The sequence below is a fragment of the Culex pipiens genome, chromosome 2 (assembly GCF_016801865.2).
Source record: "Culex pipiens pallens isolate TS chromosome 2, TS_CPP_V2, whole genome shotgun sequence".
Classification (NCBI taxonomy): domain Eukaryota; kingdom Metazoa; phylum Arthropoda; class Insecta; order Diptera; family Culicidae; genus Culex; species Culex pipiens.
The window spans coordinates 179,288,855-179,307,342 of NC_068938.1; the positions used below are offsets into that span (position 1 = coordinate 179,288,855).

Consider the following 18,488-nt stretch of genomic DNA (forward strand, 5'->3'; position numbering starts at 1 on the left):
TTATACAAGGAAATCGATGTAAGCGAAGAGAAAAAGAAGAAATACATTTTTTGGTTAAATTTATATCCGTTTTTGACACAGCGATGAGAAAAGTAAACTGTTAAGACTTGACGATTGTACCTACAAAATTGTATATAGCATTGTAATGGCGATTTGTGCGCGCCAAGCTGGTGCATATTATTTTTTGAAAATAAATCAGATAAAAAAACAACTCAAAATCAATGTTATTGGAAACGCTTGAAAGAAACCTCACCTTCGAAAGACTTAACAAAAAAAAATTCGTACCAGGCTTCTCCATTAGTATTGAAAAATATTTTTTTATGAAAAACGCAATTTTCACCGATAGAATATTTTGAATCGAACATATTCTTAATCAGGAAGGTGCTTCCTCCATACCGTGTGGTACACTACAAAAATTACTGCATACTTATTTTATTTAAAATATAGGAAAAGTTAGAAAAAAAAAACACAACTAAAGTTGACCACTAATGATGTGTCCGGAAACGAATGAAACACGTGTAGTACAAAACGTAAGAGCGAATATATTTCGTACTGGTTTGCGTGGTTGTTGAAACCGAACTTAATTTTCTCCACCACCCACAGGCGCAGCCTACTGCGATGGGCGCTCGATGGTGGGGATGAAACAACTAAAAATTTACATTTTTTATTATTGACAAACTCACATCAAACAAGTCACACTTCCAAACTTAGATTTTTTTAAATTTTAAGATTTCTTCTTTGCAATGCCTTTTAAAGCTAAGTATGCAGATCGAAAGGAACGCGTTCAAGAAATGTTGCGCATTCTTTTCGTGACATCCCAAGAAAAGTTGACAGTCCGGTATGAGCGCGTTTGACGGTGTTTGCGCTTAAGGTTCTTTTTAGAATAAAAGATATTAAAAATGTTAAAATTAAATAGATTTAAAACGTTTATTCAAAAAATGAAGAAATCAATAATATAAAATTTCTTAAAATAAAAACCCTGAAAATTCAAAAATTCTAAAACTAGAAATACTAAAATTTGAAAATTATAAAAATAAGAAATTATGAAATTACGGAATTATTAAAATATGACTTTATGAAATAATCAAATTATGAAATGATGAAATTATAAAATTATGAAGTTATGAAGTTATGAAATTATGTAATTATGAAATTAGAATATTGTACAATTTTAAAATTAGGCTGGTACAAATGCATTGAAAATTTTCTTGAATTCCTAAAATTCCTAAAATGCTTAAAATTCCTAAAAATCCTAAAATTCCTAAAAATCTTAAATTCTATAATTCTTAAATTTTTTAAATTTTAAGTTTTAAATTTGTTGAATTTTTTATTTGTAAGTTTTTCAAATTTTTAATATTACATTTGTGAATTTGTAAATCCTAAATTCTAACATTTTTAAAATTCCAAAATTCTTAATTTTTCATTCTAATTTTTTTTCCTGGAAAAATAAAGGTTTAATGTTAGAATTCCAAGGTTTTCGTTAATTTGTATTTTCGAATTTCTATATTTCAGATTTTTAAAACTTTTGAAATTTAGACTTAAGATTTCTGAAATTTTCCAGGCTTAGAATTTTAAAAATTTTGAGCTATTGAATTTATAAATACTTTGAAATTAAAATTATTATTCAATTCTGCATATTTTATATTTTGAATTTCAAAAAATTCATATATTGTGAAGGCAGACAAAAATCAAAATACGAGCGCAATCTGTCAAAGCCTGTTGCGCCTTGTGAGGTCCCGGCGTAACGGACGCAGCTCATTAGCTGCCAGTCATCCTCCCGACCGCCCCTGACCTGTAGTCCGTCGCCGATTCCTCATGAAGTCCTCCCGGAACATAATTCCGGTTCTGCTGGACCCACTCGCGCCGCATCACTACTCGTCGTTCCGTGCGCATTCACCAACCATTCCTCCATAACTGTCATTCTCTTGATTCCCCTCTCTCGAGCACTGTCGCTCCTCTCACGCTAGACTTCCACTGACACCTCTCGTGTGCCAAGGGGTGGCACACTCGAAGAGGTCAGACCCTACAATCCCCCCTTGGTTTTATTTTGAAATACGTGACTGTTCATCCTGATAAATTGATAAAAGTAAAACCTTATCCACAATTACCTCCTTGCCTTGATATACAGTGTAAACTAACAGGATATCGAAATTACAATTACAATTAACTTTACATAGGAACAATCATCATTACCATAAAATGTCAACCAAACATCGAGCTTGGTTTACTGCTATGTATCGCCAACATCGTGTAATTATTTGCTATGCTATGCTGATCTAGAAAGTTGCAATAATACCAATAAACAAATGTTGACATCTGTGTTTGATTCATTGCATCACCCCACATGAATCTAATAACTTCTAACTGCTCGTGTTATTTCTGTTATGATTGTACCTGATCTCAAAATGTTGCCTTGAATTGAGACGAACTCATAGAAATACTCATCGTTCGAAAATATGTTATAAAATACCTGTCGCCCTTCCCTCTCTCTTATAAATTTATTTATTTATTTATTTCCGACTTGAATCTCCAGCCTATCTGAAGTATTTCAGAAAATCATATATGTACTTATTTGTAAACAAGTTCTTACCTGTTGTCTAATCATAATCTCGTATCAATTTGAATTGACTTTGATTTTTTTTTTGTAAATCGTTCTATTCCTAAATCTCATAATTGATCCGCACAATAATAAAGTATTCTTGGCAAAGTAGATTCAATGTTAAATTTTGATTAATAAATTGTTCATCAAATCAAAACATAACAATAGTATTCTTTATTTTAAAGAAAATATAAATAAACCTTAACAAATTTACCAAGATTTAACAAAAAACAAGAACTCTTTGATTTCTCCGTTCTACAATTCGACACCTCCCGACGGTCCGTTCATTATCGACACAGAAAGAGTCCACTGCATTCTAAATAATCACAATACCTTGAATATCATCTATTGAAACTCTTTGCGAATATTTAAGCTCTTCCAGTGCTCTGGACCTTACATAAACAGGAATAACTGGAGTTATCCATCAAGTGAGACAAGACACAGATAAATAAAACCTATCGTGTAAAATGACCATTTATGCTATGAAAACTTTTCTTATACAGACATACCTCCAGATATCTTCAATATTTTGAACTACCTATTTTACACAATTCAAGACGACATCGTACAGTAAATTGTCCAATCAGCAATTCATTAATGCTATATGTGAATCTTGTTTATAAACAAGAAATCGTCATTTAACCCTAATCGTTTGTCAATCAAATGTATACTAAATCAAATGGTCATCTAATAAACGTCATTGACTATTACCGGTCCTACGAATAAATCTACTTTGAAATTAACAACGATATAATAATGTTCCGCATTATTTATGAAACGAAATTAAATAGATCGTGTTCTTACCTCACTATCACTATAAACCTTGATTCTAGCATGTGAGTAGAAATGATAAAATATCCTAGAATCAGAAAGAGTTATTTCAAGTGAGATCTAAAATGCCAAACCCTCCAATGGCTGTTTTATTGCCCCATGAAGAAAATGCAGGTCAACCAAACACTGGCGTAACTTCTCAAACCAATTTGTTAATTAGTTCCAACGGATGCTAATTCAATAAGATTAAAAATGAAACATCGCTGACGATCGCATTCCTTCCTCACTTTACGATTTTTTTATTTTTTTTTTAACCAACCATGCCTGAACAATATATTCTTTAAACCGTTTTTTAATTCACAGTTGTGATTACTGTTGTTATCATCAGCTACAACATAACTTTAATTTATTCTTACTCATATTAAAAATGGCACACATATTGATTTATACAACGCAAAATATACAAAAGCTATATCTGGACCGCTGTAAGCCTTGTTGAGTCCTACCCGGATTACTCAACACCTCTGTATAATTTAACGAGTCTTCTCTTTACAAAACCTCTCACTGAACATCCACAACCCAGTTCTAAGGTAGTCTGTTATATAGTATTTAAACTTTTTAATACAACTGGCCTTCCACAAGATATTCACAAGCCATTTCTCCGCCAGGCTTGAGTGAACATCCTAAATCCTTTAAATTCCATCAGGCCTTACAGTGAATATTCACTGAACATCTCTCCGCTTGGTATTTTAGTGGACATTCGCAGAACCCTTCTAAACTCCGGCACATGGCCTAAATACTGATAACAACCACCATAATAAAATACATTCTGGAATTATCAACCATACATTATTATTTATGACAACTGCTAACGGCTGATCTTCGTCTACATTTTCTGAATGGCATCAATTACCCCGGAAACACTCAAATATTAAAATGACTCCATTAGAATTAACAATAAGAAAACTGAGTCTTCATCGGCCTCTCCATTCATATATTGCTCGACAGCTAAATACTTAATCCGTGATCAACGTTTTGTTTACAACCTGTAGTAATTACGGAGACAAAACTATTTTCATTCGTTAACAGCTTGGCCACTGAACACTCAACCCGTGAACAACTTTCTGTTCACCACCTATATAAATTATAAGGACAACATAACATCCATTCGTGAACAGTTTAACAGCTGAACACTCAACCCGTGAACAACTTTTTGTTCACCACCTATAAAAAATATAGGGTCAACACCACATACATTCGTGAACAGCTTAACAAATGAACACTCAACCCGTGAACAACTTTTTGTTCACCACCTTTAAAAAATATAGGGTCAACACCACATACATTCGTGAACAGCTTAACAACTGAACACTCATCCCGTGAACAACATTTTGTTCACCACCTATAATAATTATAGGGACAACACCAAAACCAATCGTGAACAGCTTGACAACTGAACACTGAACCCGTGAACAACTTTTTGTTCACCACCTATAGTATTTATAGGGACAACACCAAATTCAATCGTGAACAGCTTGACAACTGAACACTGAACCCGTGAACAACATTTTGTTCACCACCTATAATAATTATAGGGACAACTCCAGTTCCATTCGTGAACAGCTAGACAACTGAACACTGAACCCGTGAACAACATTTTGTTCACCACCTATAATAATTATAGGGACAACTCCAGTTCCATTCGTGAACAGCTAGACAACTGAACACTGAACCCGTGAACAACATTTTGTTCACCACCTATAATAATTATAGGGACAACACCAAATTCAATCGTGAACAGCTAGACAACTGAACACTGAACCCGTGAACAACATTTTGTTCACCACCTATAATAATTATAGGGACAACTCCAGTTCCATTCGTGAACAGCTAGACAACTGAACACTGAACCCGTGAACAACATTTTGTTCACCACCTATAATAATTATAGGGACAACTCCAGTTCCATTCGTGAACAGCTAGACAACTGAACACTGAACCCGTGAACAACATTTTGTTCACCACCTATAATAATTATAGGGACAACACCAAATTCAATCGTGAACAGCTAGACAACTGAACACTGAACCCGTGAACAACATTTTGTTCACCACCTATAATAATTATAGGGACAACTCCAGTTCCATTCGTGAACAGCTAGACAACTGAACACTCAACCCGTGAACAACATTTTGTTCACCACCTATAATAATTATAGGGACAACTCCAGTTCCATTCGTGAACAGCTAGACAACTGAACACTGAACCCGTGAACAACATTTTGTTCACCACCTATAATAATTATAGGGACAACTCCAGTTCCATTCGTGAACAGCTAGACAACTGAACACTGAACCCGTGAACAACATTTTGTTCACCACCTATAATAATTATAGGGACAACTCCAGTTCCATTCGTGAACAGCTAGACAACTGAACACTCAACCCGTGAACAACATTTTGTTCACCACCTATAATAATTATAGGGACAACTCCAGTTCCATTCGTGAACAGCTAGACAACTGAACACTGAACCCGTGAACAACATTTTGTTCACCACCTATAATAATTATAGGGACAACTCCAGTTCCATTCGTGAACAGCTAGACAACTGAACACTCAACCCGTGAACAACATTTTGTTCACCACCTATAATAATTATAGGGACAACACCACTTACAATCGTGGACAACTTGACAACTGAACACTTAACCCGTGAACAACCTTTTGTTCACCACCCGTAAATTATACAGGGACATTACTACCGTGAACAACTATTTGTTCACCACCCGTGAATTATACAGGGACATTTCTCCCGTGAACAACTATTTGTTCACCACCCGTAAATTATACAGGGACATTTCTCCCGTGAACAACCTATTGTTCACAACCCGTAAATTATACAGGGACATTTCTCCCGTGAACAACTATTTGTTCACCACCCGTAAATTATACAGGGACATTTCTCCCGTGAACAACCTCTTGTTCACCACCCGTAAATTATACAGGGACATTTCTCCCGTGAACAACTATTTGTTCACCACCCGTAAATTATACAGGGACATTTCTCCCGTGAACAACCTCTTGTTCACCACCTGTGAATTGTACAGGGACACTCCAACAGTGAACAACCTCATGTTCTGCACAACGACTCCTGCAGGCAGACTTCCACCGTGAAAATGTAATTCACTTTTTTTTTTACAGCAACTTTTACAGGAATCTAAATACCTATTTTAATGTTTCTATTCAAAACAATCCATAGAGCAATCTTATTTAAATTTAATTTAATTAACTTTTATTCATATCTGACACTATCACATGAAGTTTTACGTTCTAACCCAGCTGCACAATTATTAGTTTCAATTACTTAACTCCATATACTTGTGATCTTATTCCTTTTCTGTAATTTTTCTTGGACTTTTATAACTAACATTTGAATTTTATGTGAATAATAATATGTATAATCAAACATGATTCAATCAAACAAGACCATAGACTAGTCTGAGTTTAGACCGTGAACTTGTCGCTTACAAGTGAACATTGCATCAGCTAACCAAATGAGATATTTTGAAACTTTTGTTTCTACCACATCGAAACCAGTCACGCAACAAGATCAACCATATAACCAATTTTAATTCCGTTTTGGTCACCGCATAGTACAAAACACTTGAATTCATAGGTTCGAATTTTCCCAGTGTAGCATTTGAGTAATCGCATGGCTTCGCGGTAGGCCAATATAAACAAAAACAAATCGTACAAGGAAACTTTATACAATAAATAAATCACTCCAACCTACTGTTGTGGCCTCTCCTCCTCTTCAAAACTTGTTTGAAATAAAACTTCAAAACAATAGCTCGAATTAGAACTTGCTTTCATCGCACAAAAAAAAACACAATTCGTTACCTGACCTTTATCCTCGTCGCCAGATTGTGAGGTCCCGGCGTAACGGACGCAGCTCATTAGCTGCCAGTCATCCTCCCGACCGCCCCTGACCTGTAGTCCGTCGCCGATTCCTCATGAAGTCCTCCCGGAACATAATTCCGGTTCTGCTGGACCCACTCGCGCCGCATCACTACTCGTCGTTCCGTGCGCATTCACCAACCGTTCCTCCATAACTGTCATTCTCTTGATTCCCCTCTCTCGAGCACTGTCGCTCCTCTCACGCTAGACTTCCACTGACACCTCTCGTGTGCCAAGGGGTGGCACACTCGAAGAGGTCAGACCCTACACGCCTCAAGCTGATGTACACGCTTACGACAAACCACTCAATTTTTGTACGGCGCAACAAAATTATTGCGCAACAGAAGAGATGCGCACTTCGGTTTGGTGGTGCACTGATAATATTAAAAATTGCTGAAATTTCCTTTATTTTTTTTTTGTTATTTGAAATTTTTGAATTGTTTGGTTTTCCATATTTTCAGATTTTTATTTTTGAATTATTGGTATTGTTGAATTTCAAAATTTCAGATTATTATTGAATTTTAAGTAAGAAAATTAATATTTGTATGATTGTTGTCTAGTTTGTTTTCACTCTGCTTTACTTCATTTCGACCCGCCAGTGTAGATCAATCGGACAGCGCAGGGGATTCATAATCCAGAGGTTGCTGGTTGGTACTAGCAATAAAAAGTTGGCGGCATGATGGCCGACAGCTATAAAGACAACTTCTATTTTGACTCCATTTCGACCAAAAAACTAGATCTGTCCTTTTAATTTCAAAATTCTGCATTTTGAGATTCGGCGGGAATTTTCAATATTTTTACATCGAATACAAAATTATTAAAACGTTTATAATTATCACTCGCATTCAAAAAGGAAAATTCCAATTCTTTTATTTTTTCATCAAAACATATTGCAAACAAGCTCCGCGCACAGAAACGTCAAACGCCGCTTTCCGTTTCTGCACGCAGAAAAATATTTTGTAGAACCAGCCTGTACGAGGTTTGAATCAACAACATTTTTGTTGAATATAATCAACGCCGATTTTGCGTTAAAACAAACCTTGATTTTCTCAATTCAACAAAAATCTTTTGTTGTTTTGAAAAAGTTGCTTTGACGTTTAGCGTTGATTTAACAAAAATCTTTATTTTCAAATCAATAAAACGTTTTGTTGATTCAAACATGCCTTATTTTTCTGCGTGTGTTACTTTTCAGCTGCGTACCGCTTAAGAAAAATCTTTTCCTTAACCGTTTCTTGGGCGTTTTTTTATACCTAGATATTTTTTTTTGAAAAGGTCCTATCTCGGTTTTCAAAAAGCCGTAAGAGCCACCTTGACCTCCGGTACTATTTTTAGTTTTTCTCCAAAATGAACCAATATTTCATTTGTTTTAAGTTTAGGGCACTTGTAGGACGTGTAGATGAACAATCTCAGCATTTTTGAAATTAGTTTTTCGTAAGTAGGTCGAGTACCGATGCAAAAAGGGCTTAGCTTGTCAATGGCTCTTGTGTCCTTTTGAAAACTAATCTAAGCTATAAGCTATTGTGTTTCATATGTTTATAGGACCTAATCAAAAAAAAGTCTGGATATGGAGTTTTGCGTTCCTTCCGATCTGCGTATTAGCCTTTCAGCCGCATGCTTATTAACTTTTTTTAACAAATTAAATTTTTGTTGCAATTTCATTTTCAAACATCTTTTTATTTAACTGATAAAGCTATACGTCATCACTGCACGAACCCTCATTCAATTTTGTTGGAAGTAAACTTGCATACAAGATTCAAAGATGCAACGCTGAACAACCCACATAGAAAAATGGGCGGAAAACGGCCAAAAAGCGGGGACGTTTTGCCTGAAAGCGGGCCCGATTTTCAGCACGCTTTTTCCCCTCGTTGTGGCCCATTGCGTGCCAGAATGCAACATTTAGGCGGGCGTTACGCATTTTGGCCGAGCTGTTACGCCCGTCTGTGGCACGCTTCTGGGCACATTCTGGCCACGATAACGGGCAAAAAAAACGGTGGAGGAACGGGGCGCATTTTGGGGGTGCTTCTTCTTCTTAAGTATTTCCGGATTCAGTTTAGAGCGGTTAGGGTGATCAATACAAATAGGGTGACAAAAAAACAAAACAGATTAAAATGTTTATTCAAAGAGTTCTTAAAATTACAATGAAAGCCACTAAACCTATTTAAAACTAACTTATATAAATAAAGGTTGAATTAATATGTTTCAATAAATTTAAACTGGTCCTATTGGTTTAAATAACTAAATTTGATTAAATTATTTTACTAAACTAACCAAAATAGTTTCAATAACTTTAAATTAGTAGTAATTAATAAAATTTAGTTAAAGTTAGGTAAATTTTGTTAAATTAAGGTAAATATAGATTAATTGAGTTAAATGTCAAGTTTAGTTTTATGTAGTTAAATACAGTTGAATTTAGTATATTTCAGTTAAATTTAGTTAAATTAAGTTGAATTGAGTTAAATTGATGCGAATTAAGTAAAATCGAGTTAAATTTGATAAAATTTAGTTAAACTTATTTGAATTTAGTTAAATTTAGTTACATTAATAATAATTTAGTTAAATTCAGATAAATTTAGTTAAATTCATATGAATTATGTTAACTAAAGTTAAATAAAGTTAAATTAAGTTAAATAGAGCTAAATAAAGTTAACTGAAGTTAAATTCAGTTAAATAAAGTTAAATAAATTCAGATGAATTTAGTTAATTTGAGAAAAATTGAGTTAAAATAAGTTAACTCAAGTAAAATTTAAAAAAATAAATTCATTAAAATTCAGTTAAGTTTCGTTTAAAATAAGTCAAATAAAGTTAAATTTAGTTTAATTCAGTTAAATTCAATTAAATTCTGTTAAATTTAGTTCAATTCAGTTAATTTTAGCTAAAATTTGTTAATTTTGGTTAAATTTAGTTAATTTTAGATATGTTCAGTCATGGTAGCTAATTTTAGTTGAATTTAGTTAAACTAAGACAAATATAGATAAATTTGTTTTATTTATCTAAATATAGTTAGATAAGGTTAAGTTTTATTGAAATTAGTTAAATATAATTAAATATAATCAAACATAGTTAAATTTAGTAAAATTTTGTTAATTTTAATTAAATTTGGTAAAATTTAGTAAAATTTAGTAAAATTTAGTAAAATTTAGTAAAATTTAGTAAAATTTAGTAAAATTTAGTAAAATTTAGTAAAATTTAGTAAAATTTAGTAAAATTTAGTAAAATTTAGTAAAATTTAGTAAAATTTAGTAAAATTTAGTAAAATTTAGTAAAATTTAGTAAAATTTAGTAAAATTTAGTAAAATTTAGTAAAATTAAGTAAAATTTAGTAAAATTTAGTAATGTTTAGTAAAATGTAGTAAAATTTAGTAAAATTTAGTAAAATTTAGTAAAATTTAGTAAAATTTAGTAAAATTTAGTAAAGTTTAGTAAAATTTAGTAAAATGTAGAAAAACTTAGTAAAATTTAGTAAAATTTAGTAAAATTTAGTAAAATTTAGTAATATTTAGTAAAATTTAGTAAAATTTAGTAAAATTTAGTAAAATTTAGTAAAATTTAGTAAAATTTAGTAAAATTTAGTAAAATTTAGTAAAATTTAGTAAAATTTAGTAAAATTTAGTAAAATTTAGTAAAATTTAGTAAAATTTAGTAAAATTTAGTAAAATTTAGTAAAATTTAGTAAAATTTAGTAAAATTTAGTAAAATTTAGTAAAATTTAGTAATATTTAGTAAAATTTAGTAATATTTAGTAAAATTTAGTAAAATTTAGTAAAATTTAGTAAAATTTAGTAAAATTTAGTAAAATTTAGTAAAATGTAGTAAAATTTAGTAAAATTTAGTAAAATTTAGTAAAATTTAGTAAAATTTAGTAAAATTTAGTAAAATTTAGTAAAATTTAGTAAAATTTAGTAAAATTTAGTAAAATTTAGTAAAATTAAGTAAAATTTAGTAAAATTTAGTAATGTTTAGTAAAATGTAGTAAAATTTAGTAAAATTTAGTAAAATTTAGTAAAATTTAGTAAAATTTAGTAAAATTTAGTAAAGTTTAGTAAAATTTAGCAAAATGTAGTAAAACTTAGTAAAATTTAGTAAAATTTAGTAAAATTTAGTAATATTTAGTAAAATTTAGTAAAATTTAGTAAAATTTAGTAAAATTTAGTAAAATTTAGTAAAATTTAGTAAAATTTAGTAAAATTTAGTAAAATTTAGTAAAATTAAGTAAAATTTAGTAAAATTTTGTAATGTTTAGTAAAATTTAGTTAAATTTAGTTAAATTCAACAAAATTAAATTAAATTGAGTTCAATAGTTCAGTTTAGTTAAATTTTGGTAAATTAAATTAATTTTAGTCAAGATCAGTTAAAATAAGTTAAATTAATTTAAACTTTGATAAATTTAGCTATATTTAGTAAAATTTGGCAAAATTAAGTTAAATGTTTTTAAATTTTGTTCAATTAAGTTGAATTCAGTAAAATTTAGTGAAATAAAATAAAAACAAGTTAAATTCTGTTACAATAAGTTAAATTCATCTAAATTTTGTTAAATTAAGTTAAACCAATGAAATTTAAGTTAAATTAAGTTAAATTTATTAAAATGTAGTCAAACTTAGTTAATATTAAGTTAAAATTAAGCTGAATTATTTTAAAGTTAAATTTAGTTAAAACCAGTTTTATTAGGTTAACTTCAGTTAAATTAAGTTAAAAAAAACTAAATTAAGTTAAATAAAGTTATGTTAAACTAAGTTAAATAAAGTTAAATTCAGATGAGTTCAGTTAATTAAAGTAAAATTAAGTTAAAATAAGTTTAATGTAGTAATATTTAATAGAAAAATTTATTAAATTTATTAAAATTTATTCAAGTGTTTAAAATTAGTCAAATATAGTAATATTTAATATTTTTAGTTTCATTCACTTTATTTTTGTTTACTTTAGTTAAATTTGATCATTTTTTTTAATTTGATTTATATAAATTTGATTAAATTTAGTTTGATTTATTCAAATTTTGCGAAATTTAATATAAATTAGTTAACAAAATCAAGTTAAATTGATTCTAATTAATTCACATTAATCTGTAAAATTTAGTTAAATTTAATGAAAGCTAAGTTTTGTAAGTTTTGGTTAAATTTTGTTGATTTAAGATAAGTTCAGTTATAGTGTACTAATTTTCGTTAAATTCAGTTAAACTAAGGATTTTTTTGATAAATTTGTCAAATTTGTCTAAATTTAGTTAGATAAAGTTAAATTTTGTAAAATTTAGTTAAATAAAGTTAAACATAGTTAAACAGAGTTATTTTAGATTTAGTTCAATAGTTCAGTTTAGTTAATTTTTGGTTAATTCAATTAAATAGATTTTAGTTAAGAAGATCAGTTAAAATAAGTTAAATTCAGTTTAACTAAGATGAATTTAGATAAATTTAGTAAAATTTAGCTAAACTAAGTTAAATCTACTAAAATTTAGTTGAAATTAGTAAATGTCTGTTACATTTCGCTTGATTTATTTAAATTTAGTTTAGCCAAATTTTATCGGTTGTATTTAGTTTAATTTTGTTAAATTTAATTAGAATCAGTTGACTTTAAATTTATTTAAATTCAGTTAAACTTAGTTAAATTTAGATAAATTAATGTAAATTTGACTAAATTAAGTTGAATAAAGTTAAATAGGGTTTGCTAAGTATAGTTTAATATAGTTGAATTTAGTTAAATGAAGTCAATATTTGTAAAAAAAATTGTCAAATTTAGATAAATTATGTTATATTTGGCTAAATTTTGTTAAATAAAGTTAAATTAAGACTGAATAACATGAATAAATAAATAAAAGACATGAATAAATAAACAAATAATAATAATAATAAAATTAAGACGAATTTCGTTAAGGTAAATTAAATTTAATTGAACTAAATTAAGTTAAGTTTAAAAAAAGTTAAATTCAGATGAGTTCAGTTAATTTAAGTAAAATTAAGTTGAAATAAGTTAAATGTAGTAAAATTTAGTAAAAAAAATAATTAAATTTATTAAAATTTAGTTGAGTTTTGTTCAAAATTAGTCAAGTACGGTAAATTTACTGTTTTTTTTTTGTTTCATTTAGTTTCATTTGATCAAATTTCGTTAAATTTGATTAAATTTAGTTTTATTTATTAAAATTGTGTGAAATTTAATTTAATTTAGTTAACAAAATAAAGTTCAATTCATTCTAATTAATTTACATTGATCTGAGTTTAGTTCAATTTAGTTGTATTAAGTTAAATTAAGTGGGTTTAGGTAAAGTGAAGTTAAAATAAGCCAAATTAAGTTAAAATATGTAAAATTGATTTAAATGTACTAATATTCAGTTACTAAATTTAGTGAAATTTGGTCAAGTCTCTTTTAAATTTACTCAAATATAGCTAAATTTAGTTAAATTTAGTTTAATTATTTTTAATTTAGACAATTTAAGTTAATTTGACAAAAAATGAATAAAATTCAGATAAATTTAGGTAAATGCCATTAAACAGAGGTAAAATTCATTAAATATGATTAAATTTCGTTAAAATTCATTAAATTTGAGTAAATCAGATTAAATTTGTTATTTTTTTTAAATTTAAATTTAAATTGTCAAATTTAGTTATATTTAATTAAGTTAAATAAAGCTAAATTGATTCAAATTGATTTCAATTTAGTTAAATTTACTTGAAATTAATCAAATCTAAAAAAAAATAGTTTCATTTAGCCAAATTTAGTTAAATATAGTTAAGTTTAGTTCAGTTGAATTTTGGTGAATTTCATTAATTCAATTTTAGTTAAGATCAATTAAATTAGTTAAATTCAGTTAAACTAAGCTAAATTTTGTTGAATATGTCTAAATTTTGTTAAATGTACTTAAATTTAGTAAAATAACGTTGTATTAAAAAAAATAGTCAAATAAAGTTATATATAGTTTAATTTAATTACAAGAAGAAAATTTAGTTATATTTAGGAAAATTTAGTTAAATTCATTTGAATTGAATTTATTTAAGTTAAATTTAATTAAATTACGTAAAATTTAGTTAAATTCAGAGAATTTTAGCTTAATTTTGTAAATTTTCGTTGAGTTTAGTTAATTTTAGATAAGTTCAGTTTTAGTAAAATAATTTGAGTCAAATTCAGTTAAAATAAGAATTTTTTTGAAAAATTGTAAAATTTGTCTAAATTTAGTTAGCTTAAGTTAAATTTTGTAAAATTTATTTAAATATAGTTAAACATAGTTAATTTAAGTTCAATAGTTCAGTTTAGTTAAACATTGGTTAATTCAATTAAATTGATTTTAGTTAAGATCAGTTAAAATAAGTTAAATTCAGTTTAACTTAGATAAATTTAGTAAAATTTGCCTAAATTAAGTTTAATCTAGTAAAATTTAGTAAAACTTAGTTAATATCAAATACATTTAGCTTAATTTATTAAAATTTAGTTTATCTCAGTTGTTTTTAGTTTAATTCTGTTAAATTCAGTTAGAATTAGTTGACTTGAAATTTATTTAAATTTAATTAAATTCATTTAAACTAAGTTGAATTTAGATAAATTAATGTAAATTTGACTAAATTAAGTTAAAAAGGGTTTGCTAAGTATAGTTTGGTATAGTTAAATTTAGTTAAATGAAGTTAATATTAGTAAAAAATTGTTAAATTAAGATAAATTTTGTTAAATTTGGCTACACTTAATAAAATGTAGTTAATTTAAGACAAATGTTGGTAAAAAACTTAGTTGATATCAGTTAAATTTAGTTCAGTTTAGTTCAATTCAGTTTAATTAAGTTTAATTTAATAGAATTTTTTAATTAAAATTGAAGTTAAATTTAACCGTTTAGCTTAAATTTTCTAAATTTAACTTAATTGAATTGATTAAAATTCCGTTTAATTTAGGTAAATTTGATTTCATTAAAATTGATCAACTTTTGTTAAATTTGATCAAATTTCGTTAAATTTGATTAAATTTAGTTTTATTTATTTATATTTTGTCAAATTTAGTTCAATTTTATTAACTTATATAAGTTAAATTAAGCTAAATTGATTCAAAATAATTTCAATTTAGTTAAATTTATTTTAAATTAATGAAATCTAGTAAAAATAGTTTAGTTTAGTCACATTTAGATGAATATAGTTGAACCAAGTTTAGATCAGCTGAATTTTGGTAAATGAAATTAATTTAATTTTAGCTAAGATCAATTAAATTTAAGTTAAATTCTGTTAAATGTAATTTAATTTTGTTAAATGTAGTAAAATTTAGTAAAATTACGTTGTATTTAAATAAATTTAGTTAAATAAAGTAGAACTTGGTTGAATTTAATTACAATAAGTAAATTTAGTTAAATTTAGGAAAATTTAGTTTAATTCAGTTAAAATAAGTTGAACTCAGTTAACTTAAGCTAAGTTTTGTTAATCAAGGTTGAATTTAGTTAATTTTAGTTAAGTTCAGTTATATTAAACTTATCTTATTTAAATTCAGTTCAACTGAGAAAAATTTAGATAAAATTGATAAATTTGTCTAAATTTAGTATAATGTAGTTGAATTTAGTTAAATAAAGTTAAATTTTGTAAAATTTAGTCAAATATATTCAAACATAATTAAATTTAGTTCTATTAAGTTCAGTTTAGTTAATTTTTGGTAAATTAAATTTAATTGATTTTAGTTAAGATCAGTTAAAATAAGTTAAGTTCAGTTGAACTAAACTAAATATTGATAAATTTAGTAAAATTTGGCTAAATTTAGTTAAATGTATTCAATAAAATTTAGTTAAATAAAAGAAAATTAAGTTAAATTTAGATACAAAGAGTTAAATTCAGCAAAATTTTGTTAAATTAGGTAAACCTTGTAAAATTTAGTTAAATTAAGTTAAAACTAGTAAAATTTAGTTAAACTTAGTTAAAATCAGTTATATTTAGTTAAATTTTTGAATTCAGTTAAACTAAGGTTAATTTTGATAAATTAAGTTAAATTTGGCTAAATTAGGTTAATGAAGTTTAATAAAGTTAATTAGGTTTTGTTCAGTATAGTTTTATATAGTTAAATTTAGATAAATTAAGTTAATATTAGTTAAAATTTGTTAAATTTAGATATATTTTGTAAAATTTAGCTTAGTTTAGTAAAATGTAGTTAAATTTAGTTAAATAAAGACATACATCGCAAAAAAACTTAGTTGGTATCAGTTAAATTTGATTCTATTCAGTTAATTTTTTTCAGTTTAAATTCAACTACATTTAGTTAAATTTAGTTAGAACCACTTAAATTTGACTAAATTTAGTTAGATTGGTAGGAATAGTTAGAATTACTAGAATTCAACTTAATTAAGTTAAATTCAGTAAAATTTAATTTAATTCAATTAAATTTAGTTAGAGTCACTTTAATTTAACGAAATTCAGTTAGATTAGAAAAAATAGTTTTTACTTGAATAAACTTAAATTTACTTTAATTACTTAAATTTGACTCAATTAAGTTAAATTCAGTAAAACTAAGTTAAATTTAGTTAAATTTGGATAATTTTAGTTAAATTAAGTCAAATAAAGTTAAATATGGTTATATTTAGTAAAATTAGTTAAATTAAATCAGTTTAATTTTGGTAAATTACATTAAATTAATTGAAATTTGGTTAAGATCAGTAAAGACCAGCTAAATTTAGTAAAGTTCAGTTAAACTAAGCAAAATTGAGATTAATTTAGTTCAATGCAGTTTAATCGAGTTAAATAAAGACACAGTCAGTAAAATGTGGTTGAATTTAGTTAAATTAAGTAAAAAGGAGTTGAACTTAAATAATAATGCGGTGGCGGCGTTGAGAATTGTTTCGCTCCGGCGACCGTTTGGCTCAGCACCGACAGACTGCGCTGGATGTTGGGGCAAACGGACTGGACAAACTGACCACGTTAGCTGCGGCCGGTTCTACGACCTGCTCGAACAGCATCATGCGCTGGTCTTGCAGCTTTATGCAGAGCAGCCGGTTTTGCATGATGCTCTGGTGTGGAACTCTTGCTAGGTGGAAATGCGCGGCTGTTGACTTGCCGGCTGCTGTTGGTTTGTGTCGGCCACGACGTCTTCCTAAGCATAAGTTGCTGGCACAAATTTGGGTCACCATGAAGACCAGGCGCTTGAACTCCGTAATGGACGCTGGTTCTGCTGCTGGGGGAAGGACTGTTGCTGTTCCACAGGAACGCCTGGTGAAAGTTCGCCCCAGTCTACTGTTGGTTTTCAATCGCACCTCGGCGGAAACACTTGCTGAAGCGCTATCCGGATTGGGCGCAACTGTTGGCGGTGCAGTCCTGAAAATGGAGGCAATCTTTATAAAGTCTTACGTTATTTTTGTTGACCCCGTCCCGCTGACCTACCCTCTGCTTGTCATCCCCTTCCGGCGACCACCCACTCCGGATCCTCCTCGATGAACGTGTCCTGGAGGCGGTGGTGCGCGTGCCCGTCTTGAAGACGGCTGCGGAAGATGCTGCGTTGCCGCCTATGGTCTTGTTCCGACGTTGAAGTGCAGCACCTCGGACCAGATTCCATCTTTGTCTGGCCACGGTGGCCGTTTTCGTCGTCGGGGATGGAAGCGGTGTGCCGCTTGGAAGAGGTGGCGGAGGAGGAAGCTGCAAAGTCGTCCCCGATGGTTGTTCCACAGGCTGGGGAAATCAACAAAATCTGTTACCGGGAAATGAAGCTTTTATGGCTTGAATGAATAATTAATATGATCACTTACCTTAAATTTTGCAAATCGTTTGAATAAATGAAAAAAAAAAAAACACCAAACAACCAACTGTTCAAACACGTTTGACAACAGCAAACAACTGTGTTTGACAGCTTGCGCGTTATGAAAATTGGGGCAGTGTGCGTGCTGGCGAGCACGAATGATGTTGGTGTGCGTGTGCAAAACAAACATCAAAATTTTTAAGGTGTGTGTCTTGGCTTAAGAATCTTAACTGGCACTGGCGATGCCCGCTAATCGCCCGCTCCCCCCACAAAAGTTAGAGTGGGAAGTTCAGCCGCAGGGGTGAGCGCGAGCTTCAAAAATTGTTGCCAGACACATTTACTAGCATGGCAGTTTTGTAAAATCAAGCAAAACATTGTAAAACGGCCATTGTCATTTTTCAAAACATTGAGAAAAACGAGAATGAAATTTGCAACTAGTAATTCAATTCCTATTTTAAGAAAAATGAGCAATTTACTATGATTATTCACTC

General features: G+C 28.8%; 1 protein-coding gene across 3 annotated transcripts; it reads right to left on the reverse strand.

Annotated features, from left to right (window-relative positions):
• Positions 1 to 16,762: 16,762 nt before the first annotated feature.
• On the reverse strand, positions 16,763 to 18,276 carry LOC120414957 (uncharacterized). 3 transcript variants are annotated; one of them, XM_039576289.2, is made up of 3 exons: positions 18,008 to 18,276; positions 17,646 to 17,930; positions 16,763 to 17,579 (listed from the first exon to the last, which is right to left on the reverse strand). In XM_039576289.2, exons 1-3 carry the CDS (start codon positions 18,185 to 18,187, stop codon positions 17,544 to 17,546), a joined length of 501 nt encoding a protein of 166 aa, XP_039432223.1. In that variant the 5' UTR covers positions 18,188 to 18,276; the 3' UTR covers positions 16,763 to 17,543. The 3 variants fall into 3 exon arrangements, 2 of the variants coding, with proteins under 2 accessions (XP_039432223.1, XP_039432224.1); XR_005605155.2 differs by having other exon boundaries at positions 16,765 to 17,579; positions 17,646 to 17,949; XM_039576290.2 differs by having other exon boundaries at positions 16,765 to 17,579; positions 17,646 to 18,276.
• Between the last annotated feature and the right edge of the window lie 212 nt (positions 18,277 to 18,488).